The sequence below is a fragment of the Meleagris gallopavo genome, chromosome 1 (assembly GCF_905368555.1).
Source record: "Meleagris gallopavo chromosome 1, MGAL_WU_HG_1.1, whole genome shotgun sequence".
In the NCBI taxonomy this organism is placed as follows: Eukaryota; Metazoa; Chordata; class Aves; order Galliformes; family Phasianidae; genus Meleagris; species Meleagris gallopavo.
Genome location: NC_139404.1, coordinates 178,598,131 through 178,623,800, shown reverse-complemented (window position 1 = coordinate 178,623,800; position 25,670 = coordinate 178,598,131). Strand labels below are relative to the sequence as shown.

The window sequence follows — 25,670 nt, the reverse complement described above, 5'->3', positions numbered from 1 at the left end:
AATTTCAGGATGAAAAATTTGCCATACAAATTGCAATGAAAAAAAAAAAATGAAGGTGAAAATTATTACCACTTTCTGTTATCTTCATGATGTAACATATAAACTGCTCAAAGAGTCGTTATAGTAATGACAAAATATTTTTTAAAATCGCAATAATGAAATCTGTTGGGTTTTCTTTATTTTCTGATTTGTAACCTCCTGGGAAGGGGAGGGGAGGGGAAGGAAGGAGTGGGAAGGGGAGGGGAGGGGAGGAGAGGGGGGAGAGGAGAGGAGAGGAGAGGAGAGGAGAGGAGAGGAGAGGAGAGGAGAGGAGAGGAGAGGAGAGGAGAGGAGAGGAGAGGAGAGGAGAGGAGAGGAGAGGGAGGAGAGGAGGGAGAGGAGAGGAGAGGAGAGGAGAGGAGGGAGAGGAGAGGAGAGGACTTTTTTCTGTGTATTACAAATAACTCTAATGCTCGGATGAGCTTGGAGCTGCAAGACACTTGTTTCTCTGGTGATCAACCAACAGGTGAGTGTCTGCCAGAATGTCAGCTTATATCTTTCTTTAATGACTGTGAGTAAAACTGCCAGCTCAGTTTCCTTGGTTGATGAAATGTTGTTTATATTTCTCTTAGCTAAAATAAACACCCTTGAATACTCCAATGCCTATTAGTCAATACCAGACATAACTGCCTGTTCCCATGGGACTATGCAGTTCGTAGCTCTTTGAAATGAGCTATTCATTTCCATTCGCAAAACTCATGGGTAGTCAGGCCTTGAACTAATCAGTAAAGTACTCTAAGGCACCTTATTGAGAGACAGCACAATGCTTGGTGGTGATGGGAATTACTCCAGTACCTATATGACATAAAGCAATTAAATTAGGAAAGAAGCAATTCTGGATTGATGCTGATTACATGACAGAAATTAAAATGTAATAAACCTCATTTTAATCAATCAAAATACATTCCATGCATTAAGGAATATGACATGATACTAAAGAACATCATATGATTAAATAACTACAACCTCAAATCATATGAAAAGAAAGAAGCAACATACCAAGCACATAGGCTACAAGTGTATAAGGTAGAGAATATCCAGGTGAGATTGGTTCATCTAACCAGAGACATCTATAATGTAGTTCATATGAGATATTCATTCCCCGTTCTGTTTATATCGAATGGACAGAAATGGAAATTCTAGCAGTTGCTGTGCTAACCACCTCACATAGAAAAAGATGAACCTCGTATGAAAAATTTCATGCTCATCCTGTAATATTGTACTTTTACTTTATTTACTGTGAGTCTAGATGAATAGTTTTTTGCTGCAAATAGCATATTTTCACATTCTCTGTCCCAGAATCATGTAAGAGAAGGTTCTAACAAGACCATGTGAAGAGGAAGAAGAGAAAATGGAACATGGAAGGCCATAGAGATAGATGAATTTTAGAAGTAGAACAGGTCAAGTTTTGGGAAACCAAACAGTCTTTCAATAAAGCTGTCCCTAGAAATAAAGATAAGCAAGTGGGAAAAAAGCTAATCCCTAGAAAGATAGATGAACAATTGGAAAACCTTCATATGATCCATACTTTAGGCTCCTTTGCACTCAAAGATAAATCTAGGCTTGGAACAAAATTTATTGGAGAATAAGAAGCTTAATTGATTCCTATGATTACACTAAAAAAAAAAAAAAAAAAGAAAAGAAAAAAAAAAAAAAGACTTTAAGCTTGTTAATTTGTTTTGAAGACCTGGAAGTAATTTCTCAATGTGGGAAGTCATGATATGTTCCTGGCTGTCTCTTAGTCAGAATAAGTTCTTTGCATACTTCTCAGCCTGTACTTATTGCAGCACACCCTTGTTTCCTGCACACTTAGGCTGCATTCCCATGGGACCACATAAATATATAAGGAGGTTGTTTCTTAAGTCTCTTTTCAGTATGGTACCAAGATTCAGGATGGGAATGCACCTGGAAATGGAAGATGGGAAGTGTTCTCAAGTACTGCATGTGTTATCCTTTTTAGCTGTATTTCTTTCCAACTGCAAAAGTCACGTACATAATACCTCAAAACAATGTATTTATTTTATTAAAGCTAAAATATTTTTTTGCCTAAAGGAATACAGCAAAATTCAACCTTAAGAAGAAATTCTTGCATTTGACTCTATAAAAAACATTCAAAGTAATTACTATCTCCCCCTGGGTTTTCTTTCATCTGTTTTCTGCCCTAAGTTGTAGAGCTGAAGACTTAGGGAAAAGCTATGGTATATGGAACACGGTGCTCTAAAATTGTCATTTGGACATCATTATTCCTGTCCATTACTTCTAATTCAGCCACAAATAAAATACCTTTTTAATTGGTATAGGACAAAGACTGAAGAATAGGTAGATATCTCCATTTATATTAAGTCAGCAGTCTCAGTACTCATTATAGGCAGCAATTTATTTAATATCTGTATTCTACCTCAAGACGATATTGAAATCTCCTGTAATTTCTTCTATCCATCTCCTTCTCCTGAATACATCTCTGCAAATCACTAATAACTTTATAATATTGTCATTGGATGGGAATAATACCCTGCTTCAGTGACACAGGATAAAGCCTCTAATTGAAGCTATTCCAGTATAAATTTTCTATACTCAATGAAAAGAAAAAAAATTTCCATGGCACGATTTACTCTATCGTGAAGTCTGGAAACACCATTTTTCTACCCTACAGGAGGACTCATCTCCACATCTTCTCTTAATTTACTGTGTGAAGAGGTTGAGAGCTGTGACTGCTCAGCTGGGAGAAGAGGCTCAGTAGGATCTCTTCAGTGTCCATTAATACCTGAAGAGAGAGAGCAAAGAATATGGAGCCAGGCTCTGCTCGGTGGTGCCTGCTGCCATGACAAGACTCAATAGGCACTAACTGGAACACAGCAAGTTCCTTCTGAACACCAGGGAACACTTCTGTGTTGCGCAAGTGATGGAGGGCTGCCACAGGCTGCCCAAAGGGGTTTCATCCTTGGAAATCTCCCAGAAGCAATTTGGATGTATGTGGCCCTGAGGATGCTACTCCAGGTGTCCCTGCTTGAGCAGGGGTTGGGCCAGAGGTCCCTTCAAACCTCAAGCGTGCTGTGAAAATGTGATTCTGTGATTCTGACGTAACTTCCAGGCCTACCTTTTTATGTCTATATAATAAAGGCAGAACACTGATATTTTTCCAAGTATCCAAAACTCACTTGTTTTCTTTATGTTGTGTGAACTGAAATCAAAGTTTAGACCTGTTTGCATTTTCAAGTATCCTCTATATCATTTTCTGTTGCACAGAAAAGCTTTGAAATACAGTTGAATCATGAGATGCTGTGAAGCTTAAAAATGTTGGTTAGCTTAAAATACTTAGGGCTGGGTTTAGTTGTTAGTCATTTTGGCTTTTGGCTTTTTTTCCAGAAATGAATTCTACATGTTGGATACAGCATTATTTATAGATCCATCAATTCTTTGGGATACTTTAAAAAGCACTTTTTTTTTTTTTTTTTTCTTTAAAGCCTTTAGCAATTTAAAAATAGGATTTGGGAATAATCTAAATCTCATTTGGTTTCAATCTTCAAAAATTGACTCCTAAGCAATGAAAAATTGTGCTTCATCTTCAAGGTGCAATGCTTTTATGATGCCGAATTCTGCTTTCGGAAATAGTTCAGTGTATGGAAATTCCCTCCCACATGAGAAGTGAATTCCAAGTATCAATGAAGTTCAGAAATCTCTGGTAAAGCTAAGTATCTTACTACAAATCCCCGCTCCTTCCCAAGGGCCTAATTATGAAGCAATTGTTCTTACCAGACCTGAGGGCATTTTATTTTTAGCTAGTTTAATGATGCCACATGCTTGCAAATTCACATGCATTTTACAAGAGTTTTATTCCAACTTCTTTCTACAGCATCTACCTAGCATCTTAAAAATAATCTTTCAGTATCCATTTTTTCATCTACACATTTATTCACAGTGCTGTTTTTCTTATTAAAGGAAAACTGACAAACAGTTCCTGCTGCGTAGATCTAATACCCAGCATTTTAAAAGTTGTTTTTTCCTCATTAGTTATAATAGAGACGTGCTAGAAGACTTACAGTTTACATTAGGCCAACATCAAGTTTATACACATCAGTCATGGAAAATGTAAGTCCTAGTATATAAACAATTTAACTCTTTTGTTAGGTAAGAGTCAAATGGTAAAAATCACATTGAATGTTTATGATGAACAGAAAATGCCCTGGTTAGCATTCTGCCTTGTGTGAGGTAGTTGCAATGTCAAAGTAAAGAACTGTCTAACAAAATAAGCACACATTAAAATAAATAAGTATCACAGAAGAAGCATACTTAAGCTCAATGTGACGAGCCTTGTCCTCAAGTAAGGTCTTAGTTTATTGCAGCTATCTCTGGTAGTATGTTCTAGATCTGAGACAATGCTGGTCTTTGAAATGGAAATATCTTAGAGTGATGGAACGTGAAATCAATATTCTCCAGTCTTTCAGGGAGACTAAAAGGGAAAAACATGGCACAAGCAAACAAAGTACTCAAGTATGAATGATGTTTTGTAAAAAACTTAGCATCAGGGAGCCCTGTGTGCTGCAACAGGGTATGCTCTTGGACAGAAATCTTTTTCAGCCACTATAACTGGGCTTTCTTTTTGGTATGGAGAAGGGAGCCCTAAAGAAGAATAAACTTATGGGTCTTACCCAAACAAAAAGTCAGGAGGTAGCCAGGGTTCACACATAAACTGAGGTCTTGGGAAGCACTCCCACAACCTGCAGGTTGGACATGGCTCAATGCTCCCAGGCAGCATGAAACAAATGGAATGGGACACATAAATGTGCACTTCTCAGGCAAGACAAAAATGGGAGAAGGAAGTAAAAAAAAAAAAAAAAAGACAGAAGTAAATCTATACAAGCATGGTATTCATGAAGAAGAAATCATATACAGAAGCAGAAGCCCTGGATTCTTTAGAGAATTCTTGGGTGATTAATTGCCTAGAGCAGGGGAGCATGTACACATGTTTTAATGCTTTGTGCAGATCTGTGTGTATATAAAGAATAACTGTTTTGGAGTCTGAATGTATGTTTGCTTCATTTGCACATCTCCCTAAAGACAAAACATGTAAATCCTCCACAAGGTTGAAGCAAGATACAGGCTTAAAGAAATGAGAAGTCTTTAAGTATCTGGGAGCTCTCTGGTGATAATATTGCAGATATGTAGCACAATTTCAGACAAAAAGGAATCTTCTGTAGGTTTTTCTTTGTTCATTTTTAAACATAATCCTATAACACTTCTGAGTTTCCCCCAAAACATAGGTGTCCCATCTTGGCCCAGACCTCATAAGGGAGTGAGAGACTCTGTGTGACAGCAAAGAACGTATGGCCAAAGAAACAACCACAGCATCTTCTACCTTTATGCAATAAAAGACAAGGGAGCGAAAAGGGGTCTTTTCAGAAAGCTAACAAGGGGAAAAGAGCTGATAAGGCCCATCCAGGCAAAAAAAACAGAACAAAAATAAGTTAAATGATCCTGTGTCAAAGACATTACTTGGAGGAAGAAGCAGAGGCTGCAGGAGGCTTGAATGTGAAAGATTTCGGTCTTCAAGACTAAGTTTTAAATGCTAGCTATGGCTGCAGCATATCTAAATAGCTCATTTAATAAGAGATGGCTTAGCCGAAACACCATTTCCCAGCTCTTGGCTCGTAATAACATGAATTCAGATACAGATAAAAATGGGTCAAAACAAAGACACAGTCAGGCCAACCAGGATATGTTTTACCCTAAGCATTTGCTTTCAAAATTTATTAATATCCATCTCAGTACTTCTTCTCCTGGAGTCCATGTTTCTATCTGCATGTCTACAGACACTAACTTATAAAGCAGCTCCGGTCTTCAGATTTGCATCTGTATTGCTATGATTTGCACTCCCTTCTGGACAGCATCCTTCTCTCCCACTCATCAGTACCAAGACAAATATGATTAGCTCAGACAGTGAACAGCACCAGTTTCCAAAGGCATTGCCAGGTCTCAGCTCTCTTGCATCCTCTATCTGTTGTACTACCTCACAAGTGCCCCTATTCATCTTCTCATCAAAATTGTATGCAAGAAAATTCTTTCTAAATTTCAGTCTAAAACATGAATTGCTAGAACTGTCACCCATGCTCATATCACAATGCATCTCAGTTACTGCTTTGTTCTCCTTAAGCCTGTAGAAATGTAATCTGCCATCTCTGGCATCTATTCCATATGCTACTGCTTTGAAGTTTATTTTCTGAGCCCATCATTCGCTCGTGACATTCGTACCTGTGCATCCTTTCACTGGATACTCTCCCTTTCTCATCAGTTACAGGTACGTACTTTCATTTCCAAGGAATTTCAAAGTCTTATTTCATCCTCCTCCAGCGCTCTTCACGAATTTCTTTTCTGTACCAACAGCTCATTACATTTGCCCTCCATGTTCTACTTGTTAAATACAAGTATCTCTGTTCTTCAGTTGCATTCCCCACTTATCTGTAAATATTCCTGAATAAGTAGTACAAGACAACTGAAAAGTATTACATTCATTGTCTGACTCCAAAATTAGAAGCACTGAGGTTCTGAATTCATAATGCTGTAACAGTAAAGCTGGGTGAATAATTTACAGCATGAAGTTTATTTAATGAATTTTGCTTAATTTTCTGTTTACAGACTGATGAATTTGGTCTTCAGAAGTACCGTATCAATAATTTTTGCAAATTATTTTTGCCACATTGCTGAAGCATAAGCAAATTTGAAAACAGTTGTGTTTTGATGTTCAGGATAAATTTCTGTAGCCTAGTTACAGGACTATGTCTTAAAAGTAGGCTGTCAGTACAAACATTGGTGATGACATATCTAAAACTCACTGCCTGACAATAACTTCTGAAATAGTAGATGTGGTGGTGGTGATCATTCCTATTAATAAAATTAGTTTCAAGAATACCATCTGGAAAAAAAAAAATGGAAGAGATACGAGCACACAAGTTACTTATATTTTAAAATGCAAATGCTTTTTCAAAAGGAGTTGTGTTTATATCTTAAGCCTGATTCTCTAAGGAAATGAAAGATGGTTCCGTGCCTGAGTTTTCTATCCTTTTGTAATGCTTAATTGAGTCGCATTCACTTAATCCCGCAGTAACTTTTTTGGACTTCTAATTAAGAAAAGAAAAATAAATGGGGAAAAAAAAAAAAAGAGAGATTTTAAAGACCCAGATCCTGCAGGCTGAGAAAAGATTCATGCCTGGATCAATGTGGGAGATTCAGAACAATGTTCCCAGCTGCAGAACTGGCTGTCATGTGAGCTCAGCAACAACAGGATCCCACTGGCACTCTGAGTTCCACAACCAGCAAGCAAAGCACACACACACAGCTCCAAAACAATCGCACGCTGCCTTACTCACTGTGGGGGTCAAGATTGTGGACAGAACCTGAAGACGGGGATGTGGTGTAGGGATGCTCAGGGTGTATGAGGGAGTATGGAGATGGAGGCAAACCTGCGATGAAGGGATCTGAGGAAGACCCAGCAGTTATTCCTTAAGGCAGTAACAGTGGAGAAATAATGTTTGAGGTGTAAGACATCCTTCCATAGAAAAACAGGCTTTGTTTATTCTTCTGCTCATTACATAGAGGTCTTAATTTCTCTTTTTTTTTGAGTACTTTTTTTGAGTACTCATACATGTACTTGATGTGTAAATCTCATCTTGCCCATCTCAGCAGCCATCATCTTACGTAACTGATCAGAACAATATTGCTATGCAGTAATTTCTTTCATCTAAAGTGGCAGAAAGTGGTGAAAGGCAGTAATGCACGGTCTAAATGGCCTAATCTTCACAACTAATGTAAAAATATTCCTTCGTAGTGTTCTTGGATGACTCTGCCAACCTGCGCTCCAAACAGACCAGAGATTATTAGATACTTTATTTCCTATTGCTATGCAACCATAGTTTTTAACAAAAGAATGTCCTGAATGCCTCAGAACAGATAACTAAAATTAAGCTCTGGGAAAACAGTAACTACCTCTATATACCCGACAGAGAATACAATACAAAATGATACAATACAAAATGGAGACACAAGGTACAGCTTTTAATGGTGGGTCAGAAGTTCCTTGATTCTCATTGGCAGAGCTGACTTGAGAACCAGCACAGTAATAGCAGACTAGCAGACTAATACAAACCAATATCAAACTTCCCATCTTTTCTAGCTATAACACACACACACCAAAAAAAAACCAAAACAAACCAAAACAAAACAAAACAAAGAAAGAGTGTTGATACCTTCCATTCTAGTCTTCTTACAGCATGACATTTGGCTTCCAAACATTAGTAACAGTAACCCATTTTATCTTGGTAGTGTCATATCAACTTATGTCTATGCAATATACATTTCTGCCGAGGTAGTTATTAAAACTTTGCAGCAACAATAGCTATTATTATTTAAGTAGAGAATTAATATTTTTGGAAGCCTGTTAGAGAGTACTGGATGATAAAAACTAAAGGAATGCCACCACTGTGAGGACCTCCTCTCTACAGTCTATGAACAAATACTATTTAATGCAAGTGGAAAACTGGTGATTCAGTTTGAAAGCCTCAGATGGAAAATAAAGTCAACATATAATTTTAAAACTATGAATTTTTTCTTTGATGTATTCATAGTTATAAAAATAAATTTGTTCTGCTTTTCCTATCACAAAATTAAAATGTACGCTATATACAAAACATATTTTCTGTAGATTTCACAGGATAATTACACAGGTAGTATTTTAACTATACTTATTAAATTCTGTCTCCCTTCTTTTTTTTCTCTCAAATACCTGGAAACCAAATCCTCTCAAGAGAATGAAGGTGCTGCAGTCTGTAACAAGGACTAACAGTGCAACAGCTCCTTTTTGCAGGGCAGTAAAGGACCGGGGCACAACACATATCTCACACTCATTCCATTTGCTATGAATGGACAGCTGCTGTTTTCTTCGTAATCTTCAGTGGAAGGTTAAATCTAAACTCAAAAAACATTCAGGTTCTGCTGTAACAGAGAATACTTTAGTGCCTTTCAGGAGCTGCAGTTTGGGCTAAGGACATCACTGAGACATCATCCTTACTACACTATAACTGAAGTGTCACTTAAAGAAAACCAGGAGGTGTGTATAGGAAAAAAGGAATGTTGGACATACATTGCCAGGAGGGAAACATGATGACAGCTCAACATTACAGTACTTGATTTCAATGAACAAATTTCAGATTTCTTTTTTCCTGTGATATAAATAATTGTCTTTCACACTTTTGGAGGGGAGATACTGGTAACTTTTTCCATCTCAGTTTCCATTAGATTTTACTAACTTAGGACTTCAGCTATTACCTTGTAGATGTCCAGGAATCCACACTGATGGTCAAACCGCGTGTAGAGTTCATTCAGCATGCTGATGACTTGCATGGGTGTGCACTGCGCGCAGATGGCTGTGAAGCCAACAATATCCGAGAAGAGCATGGTGACATCGTCAAACTTCCTGGCCTGAACTTGCTGTCCCTGCCACAACTGCTGAGCCACTTCTTCAGGGAAAATAGAAATAAGGAGATCGACTGTTTTCTTTTTCTCCTCTTCCAGGGCTTGGTGTGTACGTTCTAGTGTTGCCTTCAGTTTATCCATTCTTTTTTTCAAGCCATCTTGGGCCTTCGCTTGCTCCCCAACCAATATAACATCACGAGTAGCATCATGGATAGGTATGTCCGAAAGATGGAGGCCTCGGCCCATCAGTTCATCCAGCTTGTCCACACAGGGAGACCCCAGAAACAAAATTGAATTGGATTCTGGCACATGAATCATTTGTCCCTTAACTTCCATCACCTGCAAAATAAAACCAGATTTTAGAAAAGCAAAGATCACCTGATAAGTGGATTTCTCATCTAATTCCTCCCTATTTACTCTTCAGTTAAAATGATAAGCACAAACTGCAGCCTTTTACACAGTTGCATCTTAAACACCTGTTCAAGTAATGAGACTCACATAGTCTGCTCACCAAGTAAATCAGAAAATAGTCTATATTCACACAAAAATATTCCCAAATCAAGCATGGGACTCCATTTTAGCCCAATCAAATCAGAAAGCAACCACAATAACACGTATATGTCAGAAAGGGTATAAATAATGGTTCTGAGTTGTGCTTCTTGAACATACCTGCCCTTAAAAGCAAATTCATGAGTAGCTTTTTATCTGTTAATTAGAAACAAATTTTAAAATCATTAAATTAAAGAGAATTAAAGGGAAACTACAACTATCTGAAAGCAGTCTAGGTGAAGTAGCTTCTGTTCTTTTTAAGGAAACATTTACTAATTTAAATGTTCTCATGCTATAGAGGAATCTAGTAAGAGCAGACATGAAAAAGAACTCCCATAAAATAATTAGTCCCACAGAAAAAGCTTATCAGTGCTTCTATTTCCCATTTGCTTTCTCACATATGCAGTGTATTTGATGGGTGACATTCTGTTAGAGTTTACAGATTTCTTCCTGATAAAGATCCATACAATTTGTATTTGCAGAATGGAAGAGAAAACAATAGAGAAGTATTATCAGAAAAGATCAGGTGGTATATCCTCCTGATGGATAGATTTTGCATTTGGCTTTTAAATGGCCATACACGCCATCTTCTGAGTCCAGTAGTTGATACAGATGAGTTACCTTTCAGTGCATTTGACAGAGAGTTTTTCTATTTTCCATACCTAGAACATCACTGGCATACAAAATAAATGTACACTGTCAGTTTCCTTTTCCATCTCCAGGTGAAAACAGGCTGTTAGCTCCAAAGTGTGTGACCATGTCCCCAAGATGAGCCTGTAGAGCCTGGGCTGCCCAGAACCAGAATAAGCTGCCCAGAGATGTTGTCAGTTCCTCTTCCCTGGACACGCTCACGGTCAGGCTGAGCAACCTGATGGAGCTATAGGCAGCCCTGTTCATTGCAGGGGAGTTAGAGAAGATGACTTTTAAAGGTCCCCTCCAATTCAAACAATTCTACAATAAGCAAGGCAAGTCACTGGCCTCAGAAATTGCTTCTGCTGTCAGCCCGCTGCTAGATGAGAAGAAAAATAATGAACTTCTCTTTGCTCCTGCTTCCCTGCTGTCAGTTTTAGGATTTAAATTCCTTAATGTGACCTCTGTCCTTGTGAATACACTATGCCAACAAGGCTGATGTTTTCTACAGTATGTTGAGAAGCTTTTACAAATATAATCTCCCTATGAAACTGCTCCATTTCATAAAAGTGTCTGCTATGATTTAACACAACTGGCAGCTTAGCACCACACAGCCATGTGCTCACTCATCTCCAGTGGAAGGCGGCAGAGAAATAGAAAAATGCAGAATTCATTGGTTGAGATAGAGACAGTTGAACAGGACAGAAAAGGAAGGGAAAATAATAGTAATTTATATATATATATATATATACACAAAGCAAGTGATGCACAGCAGTTTTTTTTTTTCTCTCTCTCAATTGCTCACTACTTCCTGACTGATTCCCAGTCAGTTCCCAAGCAGTAGCAGCTCTGCCAGTCAACCCAGTTTTACTGCTCAGCACAATGCTATATGGGATGAGATATCTCTCTGGTCAGTGTGGGTCAGTAGTCCTGGTCCTGTCTCCCCCACCTTCTTGTGTACTCCCAGCTCCTTACCCAGCAAAAGGGTATGAGAAGCTGAAATGTCCTTGACTCTATGTAAGTACTGCTCAGCACCAACTCAAAAATCGTTATCAGCATTATTTTTCTCCCAAAACCAAAATATAGCATCATACCAGCCACTATAAAGAAAATCATCTCAACTAAAACCAAGACAGTGTCCTGATTCAATTTCAACTTTACCCCCTTCATCCTGGAGAAGAGAAGGCTCTGAGACCTTAGATAGCGGTCTTGCTATACTTGAAAGGGCCTACAAGAAAGCTGGGGAGTATCTTTTGGGCAGATAGAAACAGGATAAGTGGAAATGGTTTTAAACTGAAAGAAGTTAGATTTAGACTAGATATTAGGAAGAAATTCATTACTGTGGGGGTGGTGAGACACTGGAACAGATTGTCCAGAGAGGTTCTGGATACCCTCTACCTGGAAGCATCCTCTCAGTCTTTGCAAAGCCCTTTTCCTTTCAAAGAAGATTCAGAGATGATTCATCTCTATTCCAGTGGGCTTTGAACTGCAGCTATGATTCAGTACGATCTTCATCTCCTTTTGGAGTGTGTCGCTTCTCAGATCCCTCTCTGTATCTTCAAGTATAACTGAACAAGATGGGACATCAGGTTTTCTTGAAGCTAGTCATAGCCAAACTGCACTTCTGGGCAGCTCCCCAGAGCTGAGCAGCTTTACACCCAGATCATAAGCTTATAGGCAATTAGGATTACATCATCTATCTTTCTTGTAAGCAGGGAAAGATTGAAACCTTTCTGTCATCTGTTATATTTCATTACTGCTACATTTCATTGCTTTCCTGTCTCTTTAATTATCTTCTCACAGAATAAATTACCCACTGCAGAGAAAGGAGAGCACACAGAAGAGTCCTTGACTATCCAGGATTCTTCCAGCCTCCCTCTCCCAAAAGATCCAACCAGGAAACACTGGCAGACTTTAACACCACCATTTACAAGATGAGACAATCTCCTACTGCGCTGTACACCAGCAGCTACCTCAGCATGTCACTCAGGCTCTGCAAGCTCTGGGTTAAAAACATTAAAATTAAGTATGAATCTTCTAGAAAATATCAATGGGAACATGAGAGAGTATTTCTAAGAAATATCTTGGGAGCTTAAAAATAATTTTCTGTCTCATGTTTTGCAGCCTCTGCAGATTTTAAGAGACCTTCTCTCTGACTTCGATCAGTACACAAACCTTCCTAAATTGTGATAAGTCTTCACTTTTTAGGGCTTTTCATTAGGAATGGGTTAGGAAACATGGAGCACTATGCCACACTTCTGTAAACAGTTCACCTCACATACTAGACTTCATACAGTGAACAAATTCAATGGCAATAAACAGACCTTCTTAAAATGGCATATAATTAATTAAAGGACTGGAGAGACTGGAAGAAAATCAGCTTACAATGAAGAAGTCTAGAGAGTGTCATACATTCAAGGTACCCAGAAAACAAGTTAAGCCCGGAACAGAGAAAGATGAGTGTACATTGAGGACAAGAATATAGGACAACTTTTAGGAAGGTGAATTAGCTGCTAAGCTAAAATCTAAATCAGTTGGACATTCTTTAAATGTCTTCTCTTATCTCTAGATACAAATAAAGCATCTAAATAAAAAAAACCCAAAATCCTAACAAAACACTAGCTTCCATTACAGACATCTGCTGAAAAAAGCAAAGAGAAATGCATATAGTCTCTGCAGAAATGAAAAAGCATTTATTTTTTCAGTTGAGTAAATGTGGCAAAGTTTGCTCAGCACAACTCAGGAGTTTCTCAGGTTCTTGTTGAGGTAGAACCCTGAGCATTTGTTTACAAGCTGGATTTCCACCTCAATGCATTGTCAACAGAACACGATTCCACACAGCAGCAAAATGGCTGTTACAAATTTCTGATTATTTATAGAAGTCTCTGGGGTGTTATGTAAGGCACAACAGTCTCCAAACTAAAGTGAGCAAATTTAACATTTTATGTGTGTTAGGTACTTCATGAACATGCAATGGCAGCAAGAATGTTGTAGGGAACTCCACTTTAAGAAATCTAAAACACTGGTGGAAATATATTCGTTTTTCCACAACATAAAAGAGAGATGATAATGTATTATCATTATATATACTATGGCCGCCACACCTCAGATCCAGGTTTATAAATATCTGAGGTGTGGCAGCCATAGTGGGGAGGCCAGTCTCTTTTCAGTGGTACGTGAAGACAGGACAAGGGGAAACGGACATAAGCTGCAGCATAGGAAGTTTTGCACGAAAGTGCGTAAGAACTTCTTCACGGTGAGGGTGACGGAGCACTGGAACAGGCTGCCCAGGGAGGTTGTGGAGTCTCCTTCTCTGGAGATATTCAAGTCTCGCCTGGACGCCTACCTGTGCGACCTGGTGTAGGGAACCTGCTTTGGCAGGGGGGTTGGTCTCGATGATCTCTAGAGGTCCCCTCCAACCCCTACAATTCTGTGATTCTGTGATTCTGTGATTATAGAAATCATACAATCATCAAATGGCTTTGGTTGGAAGGGATCTCAAGGATCATCAAGTTCCAACTCCTTGCCACCGGCAAGTATGCTTGCCTGCTCAACTAACTATTTGAAACTTTGTCACTCTTCTTTTTGGGGAGAAATTATCAGATGGAATAGAGCGGTAACCAGCACCCGGAGCAACATAATACTCAGTACATCCCACTAGACACAATTTTACAAAAATTGAAGAACTTGTAGAGAAATCTTTTTATTACATCTGTCAATTATAAATTAATTAGAACAATCTGCATTTCAAAGGCAGTTTGAAACAAACATGTCATTTTATTTTTATCTTCGTTTGCATCACTCTATTCCAGCATCAAAGTCCTTTCAATTCCTTTTGAATTATTTAACAACAAAAAGAACATTTGAGCTATGCAACAACAGTTGCAGCTGACTGAAAGACACCAAGGATGGGATTGTAGCTTTTTGTACCTTAAAATTCATCCTGTTCCATACATCTTTCTATTTTTTTCATAGAATCATAGAGTGGCCTGGGTTGAAAAAAACCATAATGATCACCTAATTTCATCCACCCTGCTATGTGCAGGGTCACCGGCCACCAGATCAGGCTGCCCAGAGCCTCATCCAGCCTGGCCTTGAATGCCTCCTGGGATGGGGCATCCACAACCTCCTTGGGCAACCTGTTCCAATCCATCACCATCCTCTGAGAGAAAACTTTTCTTTTTGGGTGGTTCAGCTTCTATACAGCAGTGTGCAGTCATGCCAGAAAAAAAAAATTATCAAGAATTAACAGTACTCTGGAGACTCTGCTCTGAATTTCTTCTTGATAAATGCTGTGCAAACACATCAAATCATATTATTCCTGTTTCACCATGCTTAAAATACAAAATTTCTGACTTTATACTCAGGATGACATAAGTAATATCATCAAAATTATCACCCTGGTTAAAACGAAAAAAGTTTCATGTATTTTTGTGATCAAAACTAATTACTTTATACTGTAAAGGCCTTTATATTGACAACTATTAGTTGTTAATTGGTTACAGAAATATTTTTATTGATATCTACAAGTATCAATCAAGCAACATTTCATAGGAATGTGCCAGTAAACTCTGAAGGCAGTGGAAAGGCTCCCATTCAACAGAGAATTGTTACCTCTTGGATTGTTTCCAACAGTTTTCACCACCAGACAAGCATGAGTCCATAAAACCATTCTGCACCTAATCACTGCATTAGTGATATTTAGCTTCTAGGAAAAGTTTCTCATTTGAATATCCCCACTTATCAGAAAGTACTCCTGCTCATTCTATGATATCCTTCTCCAAATACCTTTCAGTTACAGCTTTGCATTGGTGAATTATTTTTTTTAAATCAAAATATAATGAAATGGTTAAATGAGAATATAGGTTTATTCATGAGAACAGCAGGCAGTGAGCAGAAGAAACAGCTTTCTCTCTTGATCTGTGCAGAACGGATATATATATAGCAACCATTAGGAGACGTGACATTTCATCACCAGCATAGGTATCTTAAAACTGTGATTAGAAGGTCTCCGAGCCCATTCAGTAACCAGCTTGCAGACATTTTTCTCCATTAGGATTTATATGTTCCAGTTCTTTCCCTGTTTTGTTTCATCTTAAATACACAACTCTGCTCCAAATTCCTGCCAGTGTCACACCATGAAAATTGATTAGATATAGAGTTCTCTGCTGTTTTTTTTTTTTTCCTCTTTATTGCCCCTCCTATCAAATACTTCTGTGGCTTTGATTAAAAAACAAACAAACAAACAAACAAACAAACAAACAAAAAAACCAACATAATTATAAGCTGATATTAAGATGAATAAATTCTGATCTCTTGGTGAAATACAAATTTTCAGAACACCAGGACAAGAGATTTCTCTTTTTGCCAGTATAATCATTCTACCATTAGATATAACTGAAAAGAATCTTTCCATTTTTGATTGAAGTTTCCAAAAACACCCTCAGATGATTTTAGAAAGAACTGTACCATGAATTTAGAATTAAATTTTCTGTGTTTTTCTTTAAAAGTTTAAATTTAAATTTAAAAGTTTAAAGCCCAACACAATGCCTTATACTGTTAGTACACCCTTCATCAGTAACTTTCTACTAGTTACTGTATTTGACCTATACCAGTAAAAGAAAATCTTCATGTGGAGCCTTTCCCAGGCCATGTAAAAGATTTGAATTTGGAAAGAATGCATGCATAGTCCCAGGTTGAAGGTGTCATTTTTATGAATTCCACAATGTATTTATTTTACAATCCATAAAGAAATAAAAAGCAAACAAATACATTAAAATGTTTTTAGCTTAATAATAATAAATAGAACACAGATTGTGAGAAGCAATAGCCATGATGTAGTGAATATATACATCTCAAGATCTGTTAAAATATTTGCTTAGCTTCCACTCTGTTCATTGCAATTAATTGATATTTTATTTGAATTGAAAACTAAGGAAATTAAAAGAATTAGGCAGAAAGTAGTATTTTAAAATCAAGAAAAAATCCCATTTGCCTTATTATTCTAGTATAAGATGAAGAAAGCAGTTAAAATAATTTTCTGTGTTTCAGGCTGATGAGAGAGAAACAGAAGGATGTCCCCAAGGTTTTAACTGCTTAGTATACTGCAGAGAGGCCAACAAAGCCTTTGGGGAAATGGGGGGGAGGGAAGGATAAGGGGGGTTGGTCCTTCAAATGCAAAGGGATGAGGCAATTGTGTAAATGAGTGTAGGAAGGCCCTGCAGAGGGATCTGGATAGGCTGGATCAATGGGCTTTCGATAACTATATGAGCTTTAACTTGACCAAGTGCTAGGTCCTGCATTTGCTACAAAAACCCCATGCTTTACTATAGGCTTGGGCAGAGTGGTTGGAAAGCTGCATAGAGAAAAACAATCTGGGAATGTTAGTTGACAGCCCAGTGAACAAGAGCCAGCAGTGTGCCCAGTGGTCAAGAAGGCCAATGGCATCCCGCCCTCTATCAGCAACAGCACAGTCAGCAGGAACAGGTCCCTCTGTGCTCAGCTCTGGTGAGGCCGCACCTCAAGTACTGTGTTCAGTTTTGGATCCCTCTCTACAAGAAAGACATCGAGGCCCTGGAGTGTGTCCAGAGAAGAGCAACAGAGCTAGAGAAGGATCTGGTCTTACGGGGAGTAGCTGAGGGAACTGACATCGTTCAGTCTGGAGAACAGGAGGTTCAAGGGAGACCTTACCACCCTCTAGTCATCTGAAGGGAAGCTGCAGTGAGGTGTGGGTCGGCCTCTTCTCCCACACAAAAGTGATAGGATGAGAGATAATGGCCTTAAATTGCACTAGGGAACGCTCAGGTTGGATATTAGGAAAAATTTATAGTCAGAGTGGTGAAGCATTGGCACAGGCTGCCTAGGAAGGTGGTGGGCTCACCATCCCTGGAGGTTTTCAAAAAAAGGGTAGATGTGGAACTGAGGGATGTGGTCTAGAGCAGTCACAGGAATGGGCTGATTATTGGACTAGATGATCTTATTGGTCTTTCCAACCTTAATGATTCTATAATTCTTTGATTCTATGATTCCATGCAAATGAGAGGCCCAGCTGTTATTACAGCAAAGGGGGAAAGTTATCACTCTATAAATGCTGAGAACTGCAGCCTTAGGGAGTTCCTCCATCAGCCTGTAGGTTTCTGTCCTCAGACATCTCAGAGGAGGTTTGCAAATTTAGTCATTATTTGCAGTGGGTGGGCAGACCACAGCCAGCCCATCCCCAGAGGCCATGGCTGCCCATAGCACAGTGCTCTGCCTCAGCTGAAGAGCCCTGCTGAGGAGGGGAAAATATTTGCTCAAGCACAGCATGATGCTAACACAGCTACCTGGCTTTTGGATTAGAGCCAGTTTACCCTTCACAGACTGAAAGACTGAACAGAGCTAATTTGAAGCTGCCTACCAACACAGACAGGACCACCTTTGTCTAATTTATGCAAATCCTGAGACCTGAAGCTTATTTGGAGCTGTGAAATCCCTAAACAGTGGAAAATGTGAAGTACAATATCAGCATTTTGACTCCAATGATTCTTTGAGCCTTTAAGCATAAAATACTGATGCCAAAAGTCAGTTTGAAGAACAAGGTCTAGTTGCTTTTTAGAATCTCACCCTTTGTATTCCTGTTTCCTTCAGAAGGGTCAGAAGATCTTTGCTTCTCATTCATGACTGCTGAGCCTCTCTTGCTATTGGCTAGAATTAATCCTTCTGGAACTACAAAGGACCCAGGCTAAGCAGTGGTCAAAGGAGCAAGGGGTACTTGCAGCTCCTCATTCAATAGCTCCTGTCCCTGAATTTCTGATAAAGAAGACTTCCTGAGAAGAATCTAAAAGAAAATGCTCTTAATGGAAATTAGTTTATGATAGTTTTTTCCTGGAAATCTGTAGTCTTATGTGGTGATGAGCCACAACAAGTCTTATTAGGATTTATTAGTAAGTTTTATTAAATGTCTGTTGTACTTACTTGTTTTGCCACGTATTTTCACTAATTTCACTGCTTTTTATTTATTTTGCTTTACATAGACCGATGTTGACTGAAATAAATTTACATGGCATAGAGTTATTTCTTTTACATGCACAAACACACTTGAAAACTCTCAGCTCCTTGAGTAGAAGTCATGATCTACATGGATGCAACAAGCCACAAGGTTGATGTTAGGTCTTAGTAACACACAGTTTTGTCTTCATTTAATTTCATAGTATCATCATAGAATGGTTTAGGTTGGAAGGGACCTTGAAGTACATAGAGCCTGAACCCCCACTCACCAGATCAGACTGCCCAGGGCCCCATCCAGCCTGGCCATCCAACACCTCCAAGGATGGGGCATTCATAGGTTCTCCAGGCACCTGCTGAGTAAAGAATTTCTTCCTAACATCTAACCTAAATCTCCTCTCTTTTAGTTTAAAGCCATTCCCCTTGTCCTATTGCTACCTGCCTGTGTAATTTGAACTAAATACTGTAGTGTTATACATTACACTGTAATATGTAGATTTTTTTCTAAATTTACATTGGAAATCCCAACTCATCCTCTCTTCAGAGCATTTTAACCATTTATATTTTATGGTCCTCAAACTAGCACAAACACACAAAAAAGAAAACTTTCACTAGTTCAAATATAACTTGCAACATTTGTCTAGACATGATGCCCTTCAGAATGTTTAATTTTGGCATTTATTATGCGATCTCTTACTAAAGCACTGAAAGTACTTACAGCACTTCAAGGAATACTAAATGTTATTATTGCATTATGAAGGTGATGATTCCATTAAATAAAATTCTAATCTACAAAATGAATCTGGATAATGCCCTGAGAATACAAAAAATAGGACCTTAGTTTCTTATGTGAGATCGTATAATTTATTTATAAAGTAATTATATGTAAAAGTAAACCAATTCTGCAGAAATCACCAAAATAAGGGACAGCAGAATTTAGTAGCTCTTAATCACACCGTAAAAAAATCTTTTTATATAAATCAATGGGATTACTTACAGCTCATCTGATTTCTTCTGGGGAAAAAAAAAAAAAAAAAAAAGGAGAAACTATTACTGCATTATTGTGTCTTGTAAATTTGACAGTTTATATTTCCCAATGAAGAGAGAGAAAATTTAAATAACTATCCAGCTCCAGGTAAGAGGAAACAGCACAGAAAAGCAAACGAATGACTTTCTAGTTCTATGTTAAGACATAAATGTTCCCAAATGATGGAAGGTTGCTTTTTGCTTAGAGAAAGTTTTCAACAGTTTTAAAAATGCATGGCTCTCTGGGAGAGATTCTCTTGAACACAGAGAAGGCCTAATCTGAGTTGGATGAAGCTAATAGGGAAGCTGTGGCCAGTGCCAGTGTGCTCTAGGATGGAGAGTTACAAATGTGTGGAAAATCCCTCCTTTCTTAAGTGACAAAAATACACTTTTTTTGGAGGAAACAAAAGATTCTGGGTTATTTTTACCAACACGTACAACAAAAATCCATTGTGTCAGTTTATTATAACAAATTGAAATAGTCTGGCATGAACAACTCTCTGATAAGATTTGAGATAGCTAAACAGTAGCCATACTTCTCAATTTCTTCCCACAAGTTTGTGAAAGGAAATAACACCTTTTGCTCAGCAGAAAAGAAAATAAGGCATTGTTTACCAAAACTCATTTAGTTGGATCAGTGATTTATGAAAAACCTCTTTCTCTCCTTTCTGTTTTCAATGAAGGCCTCTCAATCAACCTAAAACATGTTTATATTTCACACAAAGCAAAACAGCTGAAATATGTTACATGTCCACAAACCACTAAAGTACTTCAGATGCAGCTAAGTCCCCAGAGTAAAAATCCAGATCTACTGAAAGAAATTGCTAAACATCCAAATTCAGTAGAGAGAATTTTACTGCGGGTTCCTTTCTTTGCTACAATCATATATAGTATTTAAACACTGATGACCACTTGAAATACATCACCTCTGCTCACTGTGAAGGTATACAACATCCTGACGCTTGTATTTCATAAAAGTAGCTACCAAGTGAAGTCAACAGAGGAATTAAAGCTCTTTCTGTGAAAGTTTGCCAGAGAGGAGCTTCCATATTCTCAGATATGTATTGCTACCTTCAGAATACCAGAATGCTAAATTCTGCAGAGCAACATCCAATCTCAGTTTCACATGTATAAATCACCAGTCAGAACTCCCTTCGCACTGCATAAGGAGAAATTACAACAACATATCTGACTCCCAGCACCTAAACATTTAAGCTATTATGTCATGACATTCTTGTTACACAAAGTAAAATTCATAATTCGGCAATGAAACCAGAATACCGAAGAAAGGAAAAGTCCCTAATGTTTTAGTCTGCAATTGACTAAATCTTCCAGAAATAACCTTAGCATTTAAGTTCATTAGTAAAACAACCTGTGAACTAATCCTTCTGGAGTAAGAATTTTAATTTGGCAATACATCAGAGACATCTATTTTTAACTTCACGTTTCGCTACATTTAGTGTTAGTTTCATATTTAGAGCTGTTATAGCCACAGAGTTCCAGCAATGTTGACTGGAACTAGCTCTTCAGTGATCCTCAAATACAGTTCATCCCTGAGGTAAGATTGGTAGATGCATCCTTCATACTCATGGTGACAACAGATGGCCAAAAACATCCTGGTTACATGTTTTTGTGCCAGGAAATGATGGTTCAGGGAAAGCAAAATATTTATTGAGCATACATTAATTAAATTAAAAGATAAAATAAAATAAAATAAAATAAAGTATGTATCTACACAGTTTCAAATTCAAAGTTTTTCAGTTCCATCATGAGTAGAAATAAAATTATAAGACTTAAAATGAACTGTTTTGTCTTTATTGAACCAAACATTTCAGCCTTACTGAGAGAAAAATGCTATATTCAGCAATTTCTGTCTACCTCAACATTTTGAAGAAACAAGTTGCAACATTCGCATTCAAGGGAAAAAATTACAAAATGGCAGAATTCTCTCTTGTTATGGTATCTGAAGTTTTGATTAATTCTGTTGAAGGTAGGTCATTTAAAGGTCACACTGACCACACAGGGCACTATGTTCTGAACTGCAATTAATAGAAACAGTTTCCTGTTCTGGAGTTATCAATTAATTTAAAAAAAAAAAAAAAAAGTTGTATTATTTGAAAATATGTCTCTACTTAATAATAAACTGTTGGTATGAACAGATAGTTTGATATTATTAGATTGAAATTAGGGCTGTACTAGATTCAAATTAGAGCTGAATTGTAAATGCTTAAGTTAAATCTCATTTCGTGATATTTGGGCCAAGAAGAACAGAAATCTTTATTTCCTGATGCAACACAGCACACTTACAAAAACTCATCAGAGATGAATTCCTTTCCACTAGCTCTTCTTTACAAACATCAGCACTGTACTGCTAACAGCAATCGACTCACAGAATCACAGAATCACAGAATCACAGAATGGCCAAGGTTGGAAGGGATCTCAAGGATCATGAAGCTCCAACCCCCCGCCACAGGCAGGGCCACCAACCTCCCCATTTAATACTAGACCAGGCTGCCCAGAGCTCCATCCAGTCTGGCCTTGAACACCTCCAGGGACGGGGCATCCACAACTTCTCTGGGCAGCCTGTTCCAGCACCTCACCACTTTCTCTGTAAAGAACTTCCCCCTGACATCCAACCTAAATCTTCCCTCCCTCAACCTAAAACCATTTCCCCTTGTCCTGCAGCTATCAACCCTTTCAAAGAGTTGATTCCCCTCCTGTTTGTAGGCTCCCTTTAGGTATTGAAAGGCTGCAGTGAGGTCACCCCTCAGTCTTCTTTTTTCTGGGTTGAACAAGCCCAGCTTCATCAGGTTGTCTTTGTAAGGGAGGTGCTCCAGCCCCCTGATCATCTTTGTGACTCTCCTCTGCACCCACTGGACCACTCTGGACTCAGTTGCTCTGGCTATATGATGCAGTGCCAAAGGGATGTGCCCTCCTCCTCTCCACCTTGATCATCATTCACTCACATAGGTAATATTAGAATACAATTTTATTGGTCAAAGCAGAGATATTACGAGCCACACTTTCTTAGGCTGATGTTGCTGTATTGCTGCATTCTGGTTAAATGGGCAATTTTGGAAGAGCCTGAGTCTGGCAAGCTGGATTATCTTTACAAACTTCTGACAAGTCAGGCTGAATTCCTAACACAGAGATAATGATTTTCCTGTCCTTCTTTATACATCAGTCTTGGAATACAATGTATTTTTAGAAGGAGACTGACAACATACTTATGGTACTGTGATAACAATGACCATACTGAAGCTGCTGCACTGGATTAGTCCATGGTGCTTCTATTCTTGTGTCCACTATCTGCTAGTGACCAGTATGAGACACCCATGCTAGGGTATAAACGTTCTTGAGAATTCTGGTATTTTACAGAATTCTTCTACTTCTTCCTACTTTCAGTTGCAAAACGCAGAAAGTTACATATTTAGTGGATCTGACACTAAAAGGCACAAGATCTATTGCTTCTCCAGTCAGAGATTCTGCTTTCAATTATTCTGGAGACAAATCTCATTTTCCTACAAGGGAATACATGCCTCTAAAATGAAGGTGGTCATAAGCACTAGAATGCCATGAAGAAAATCCACAAATAACCACAACTCTCAAAAGAAACTGCTTCTGATAACTGGCACTGAAATTTATCAAGAGAAATAAAATTTCATGGGATGAAAATCAGGGCCTTTGAAATACATCTTGTTCAGTACCCACCATCACACCTGCATAGCTTAGTCATACTATCCAGTATTTTTTTTAACCTCAGGAAAAATAAATATATAGCACTACCCACAGTGTCATGGTCCCAACACAGGATTTGGGCTGTCTCAAAGCTAAAAGATCACAAGGCAATGTAATGTTACATTATTCAAGTAAATTACTCTGGATTTCTATTTCATATTAATATTCCTTACAGAATCTTATATTAAGTGTGAAATATTGGTGATAAAGAACATGAAATCAAAGACTGGAAATAAAATTCACTTCAGTTCTGAGTACACAGACTCCTCTATTCATTTAAGAAGAGAAGATAGAATTAATAAAATGAATTTATAGTTAGGAAGAGTCGACATCCTTCTGTTTTAAATTATATAAGCTGCTTTGGAGTCAGTGATATATATATATATATTCTACTTTCAGCAGATATGAGTGTTTGTTTGTCTCTTTGGCAGAGTAGAGAGTTGTATACAGAGAAGAGAACATGCTGTCTTTAAAAGAAAGTGGAGTAAAGAAGAATTAAATACAATATAAACTTCACCTTCATATGCTTAGCACTCCTTTCCTTTCTCTCTTGGACGATTCAAGACTATACTTAATTTGTTTTCCTAATCTTCCAGCATAATTCCTCCTTTTCTGGAACCTACGCAATATCAAGTGTAAACAAATATACTAATAAAATGTAGTTTCTGACGCACTTATAAAACCACATAACAGATCTAAATTTGTCTTGATCATCTTTCCTTGCCGTATCTTTGTATATCTTCCCAGAGCAGCCTCAGTAATTACTGACATCATATGGCACAATTATGGACTTTGAATCAAAACAAAAGGCAGCAGTTGCAATAATTGTAGATGGTAATGAATCTAATATTAGATTATCAAAAACTCAAATGAGAACTAAACAGATTTGAAATTATATGTTCAAATCAGAATTAAATTTTGTATTCCTTTTGTAAAAATGAACAATTTAAACTTCCTGAAAGTGTTATAGTATCTAATGACAAGCAATAATGGCTCTTCCCTCACAAATAACATCAGGAAGGACGTAAGTTTAATTTATGCTACACACATTCTTGGAACACATGCACATTGGTGAAAAACAAACAGCTAAAATATAAAGAAAAATCTGTCGAAACATAAAGAGCGAAGCAGACAAATCAACATCACTCAGTTATTTTGCATATCAGAACTTACTAGAACAAATCTGTCAAAACATAAAAGAGGAGTGAAGCAGACAAATCAGTGTCACTCTTAGATATTTTGCATATCAGAACTTTCCAGAACAAATTTATTTCTGAACACATATCTCTGAGCACAATCTAAACATGGCTCCTTCTTATTTGGAGAAACTACTTGCAAAAATAAATACGCCAAAGGTCACATGAAAAATCCATGCAAGTTTTTGGCTCTAAACAGTAATAAGTCAGCTCTCCTCTCAGTTCCCAGATTATCACAGGACCCACTTAAAACTGAATCCTATGTACAAAAGACCCTCTCCTTTCCTGTTTAATTTTAATAGAACATTTTTTTTTTCGCTAAACTATGTTTTTTTCTAAAATCCCATCTTCAGAAATGTAAATATATGATTTTTTTTTTTTGGCTATTTAATTAAGTATGAATTATCTAAGATTCACACGCTGTTTCTAGACCTATCTATCACCTTATAGGTGATATAAATAATGGGCAACACCTTCATGCAGGTATGATTCTATCAGCAGTCACGACACCTAGGACAGTTAAGCAACAGAAAATGAGCAATGTATGTCACTTTCCTACTAGTTTTTAATTTCTGGATGAAAGAAAAAAAGGCCCTGATAAGGAAAATGTCTTGGATTTTCTTCTCTCTAATACTTCAGCTTCCTTATCTGTTAGCCAACATTATATATTCTGTCTGTTTCCACACGTAGACTTAAAAAGAAATTAAACTCAGAAAGTCTTACTGATAGAGCCAATTATATACTACATTGCCTCACTAACAAGAAATATCAATCCAACTGGGGCAAATCCTTCTCTCATTTATACAGAATATATACAAAAATAAGCTCATTGAGTCAACACATTTACACTAGATTTACAGCACTGTGATTGAAAGAGGAATTCTTCTCTGTTTTGGATGAGAGAAAGAGGATTTGGCAGGAAAAAAGGAAATTATCATAAAGCAAATTCCAACTCCAGCTCTCTTCTTATTGAGGAAGTCTCTCTGAATTCAATAGAAATAGGATCAAAGCAGCATTCAAGCTTGATCAAACTGTTCTTTTTTT

General features: G+C 37.8%; 1 protein-coding gene across 2 annotated transcripts in view; it reads right to left on the bottom strand.

Annotated features, from left to right (window-relative positions):
- Positions 1–25,670, bottom strand: part of GUCY1A2 (guanylate cyclase 1 soluble subunit alpha 2) — a 150,466-nt gene that overhangs the window by 65,825 nt on the left and 58,971 nt on the right. For both annotated transcript variants that reach the window (XR_014881106.1, XM_085216267.1), the window contains exon 5: positions 9,358–9,843. Coding sequence is in view for 1 of the 2 variants with exons in the window: in XM_085216267.1 (XP_085072393.1) it covers positions 9,358–9,843 (486 nt within the window). In the remaining variant the exon portion in view is untranslated. The remainder of the gene's footprint in view (positions 1–9,357; positions 9,844–25,670) is intronic.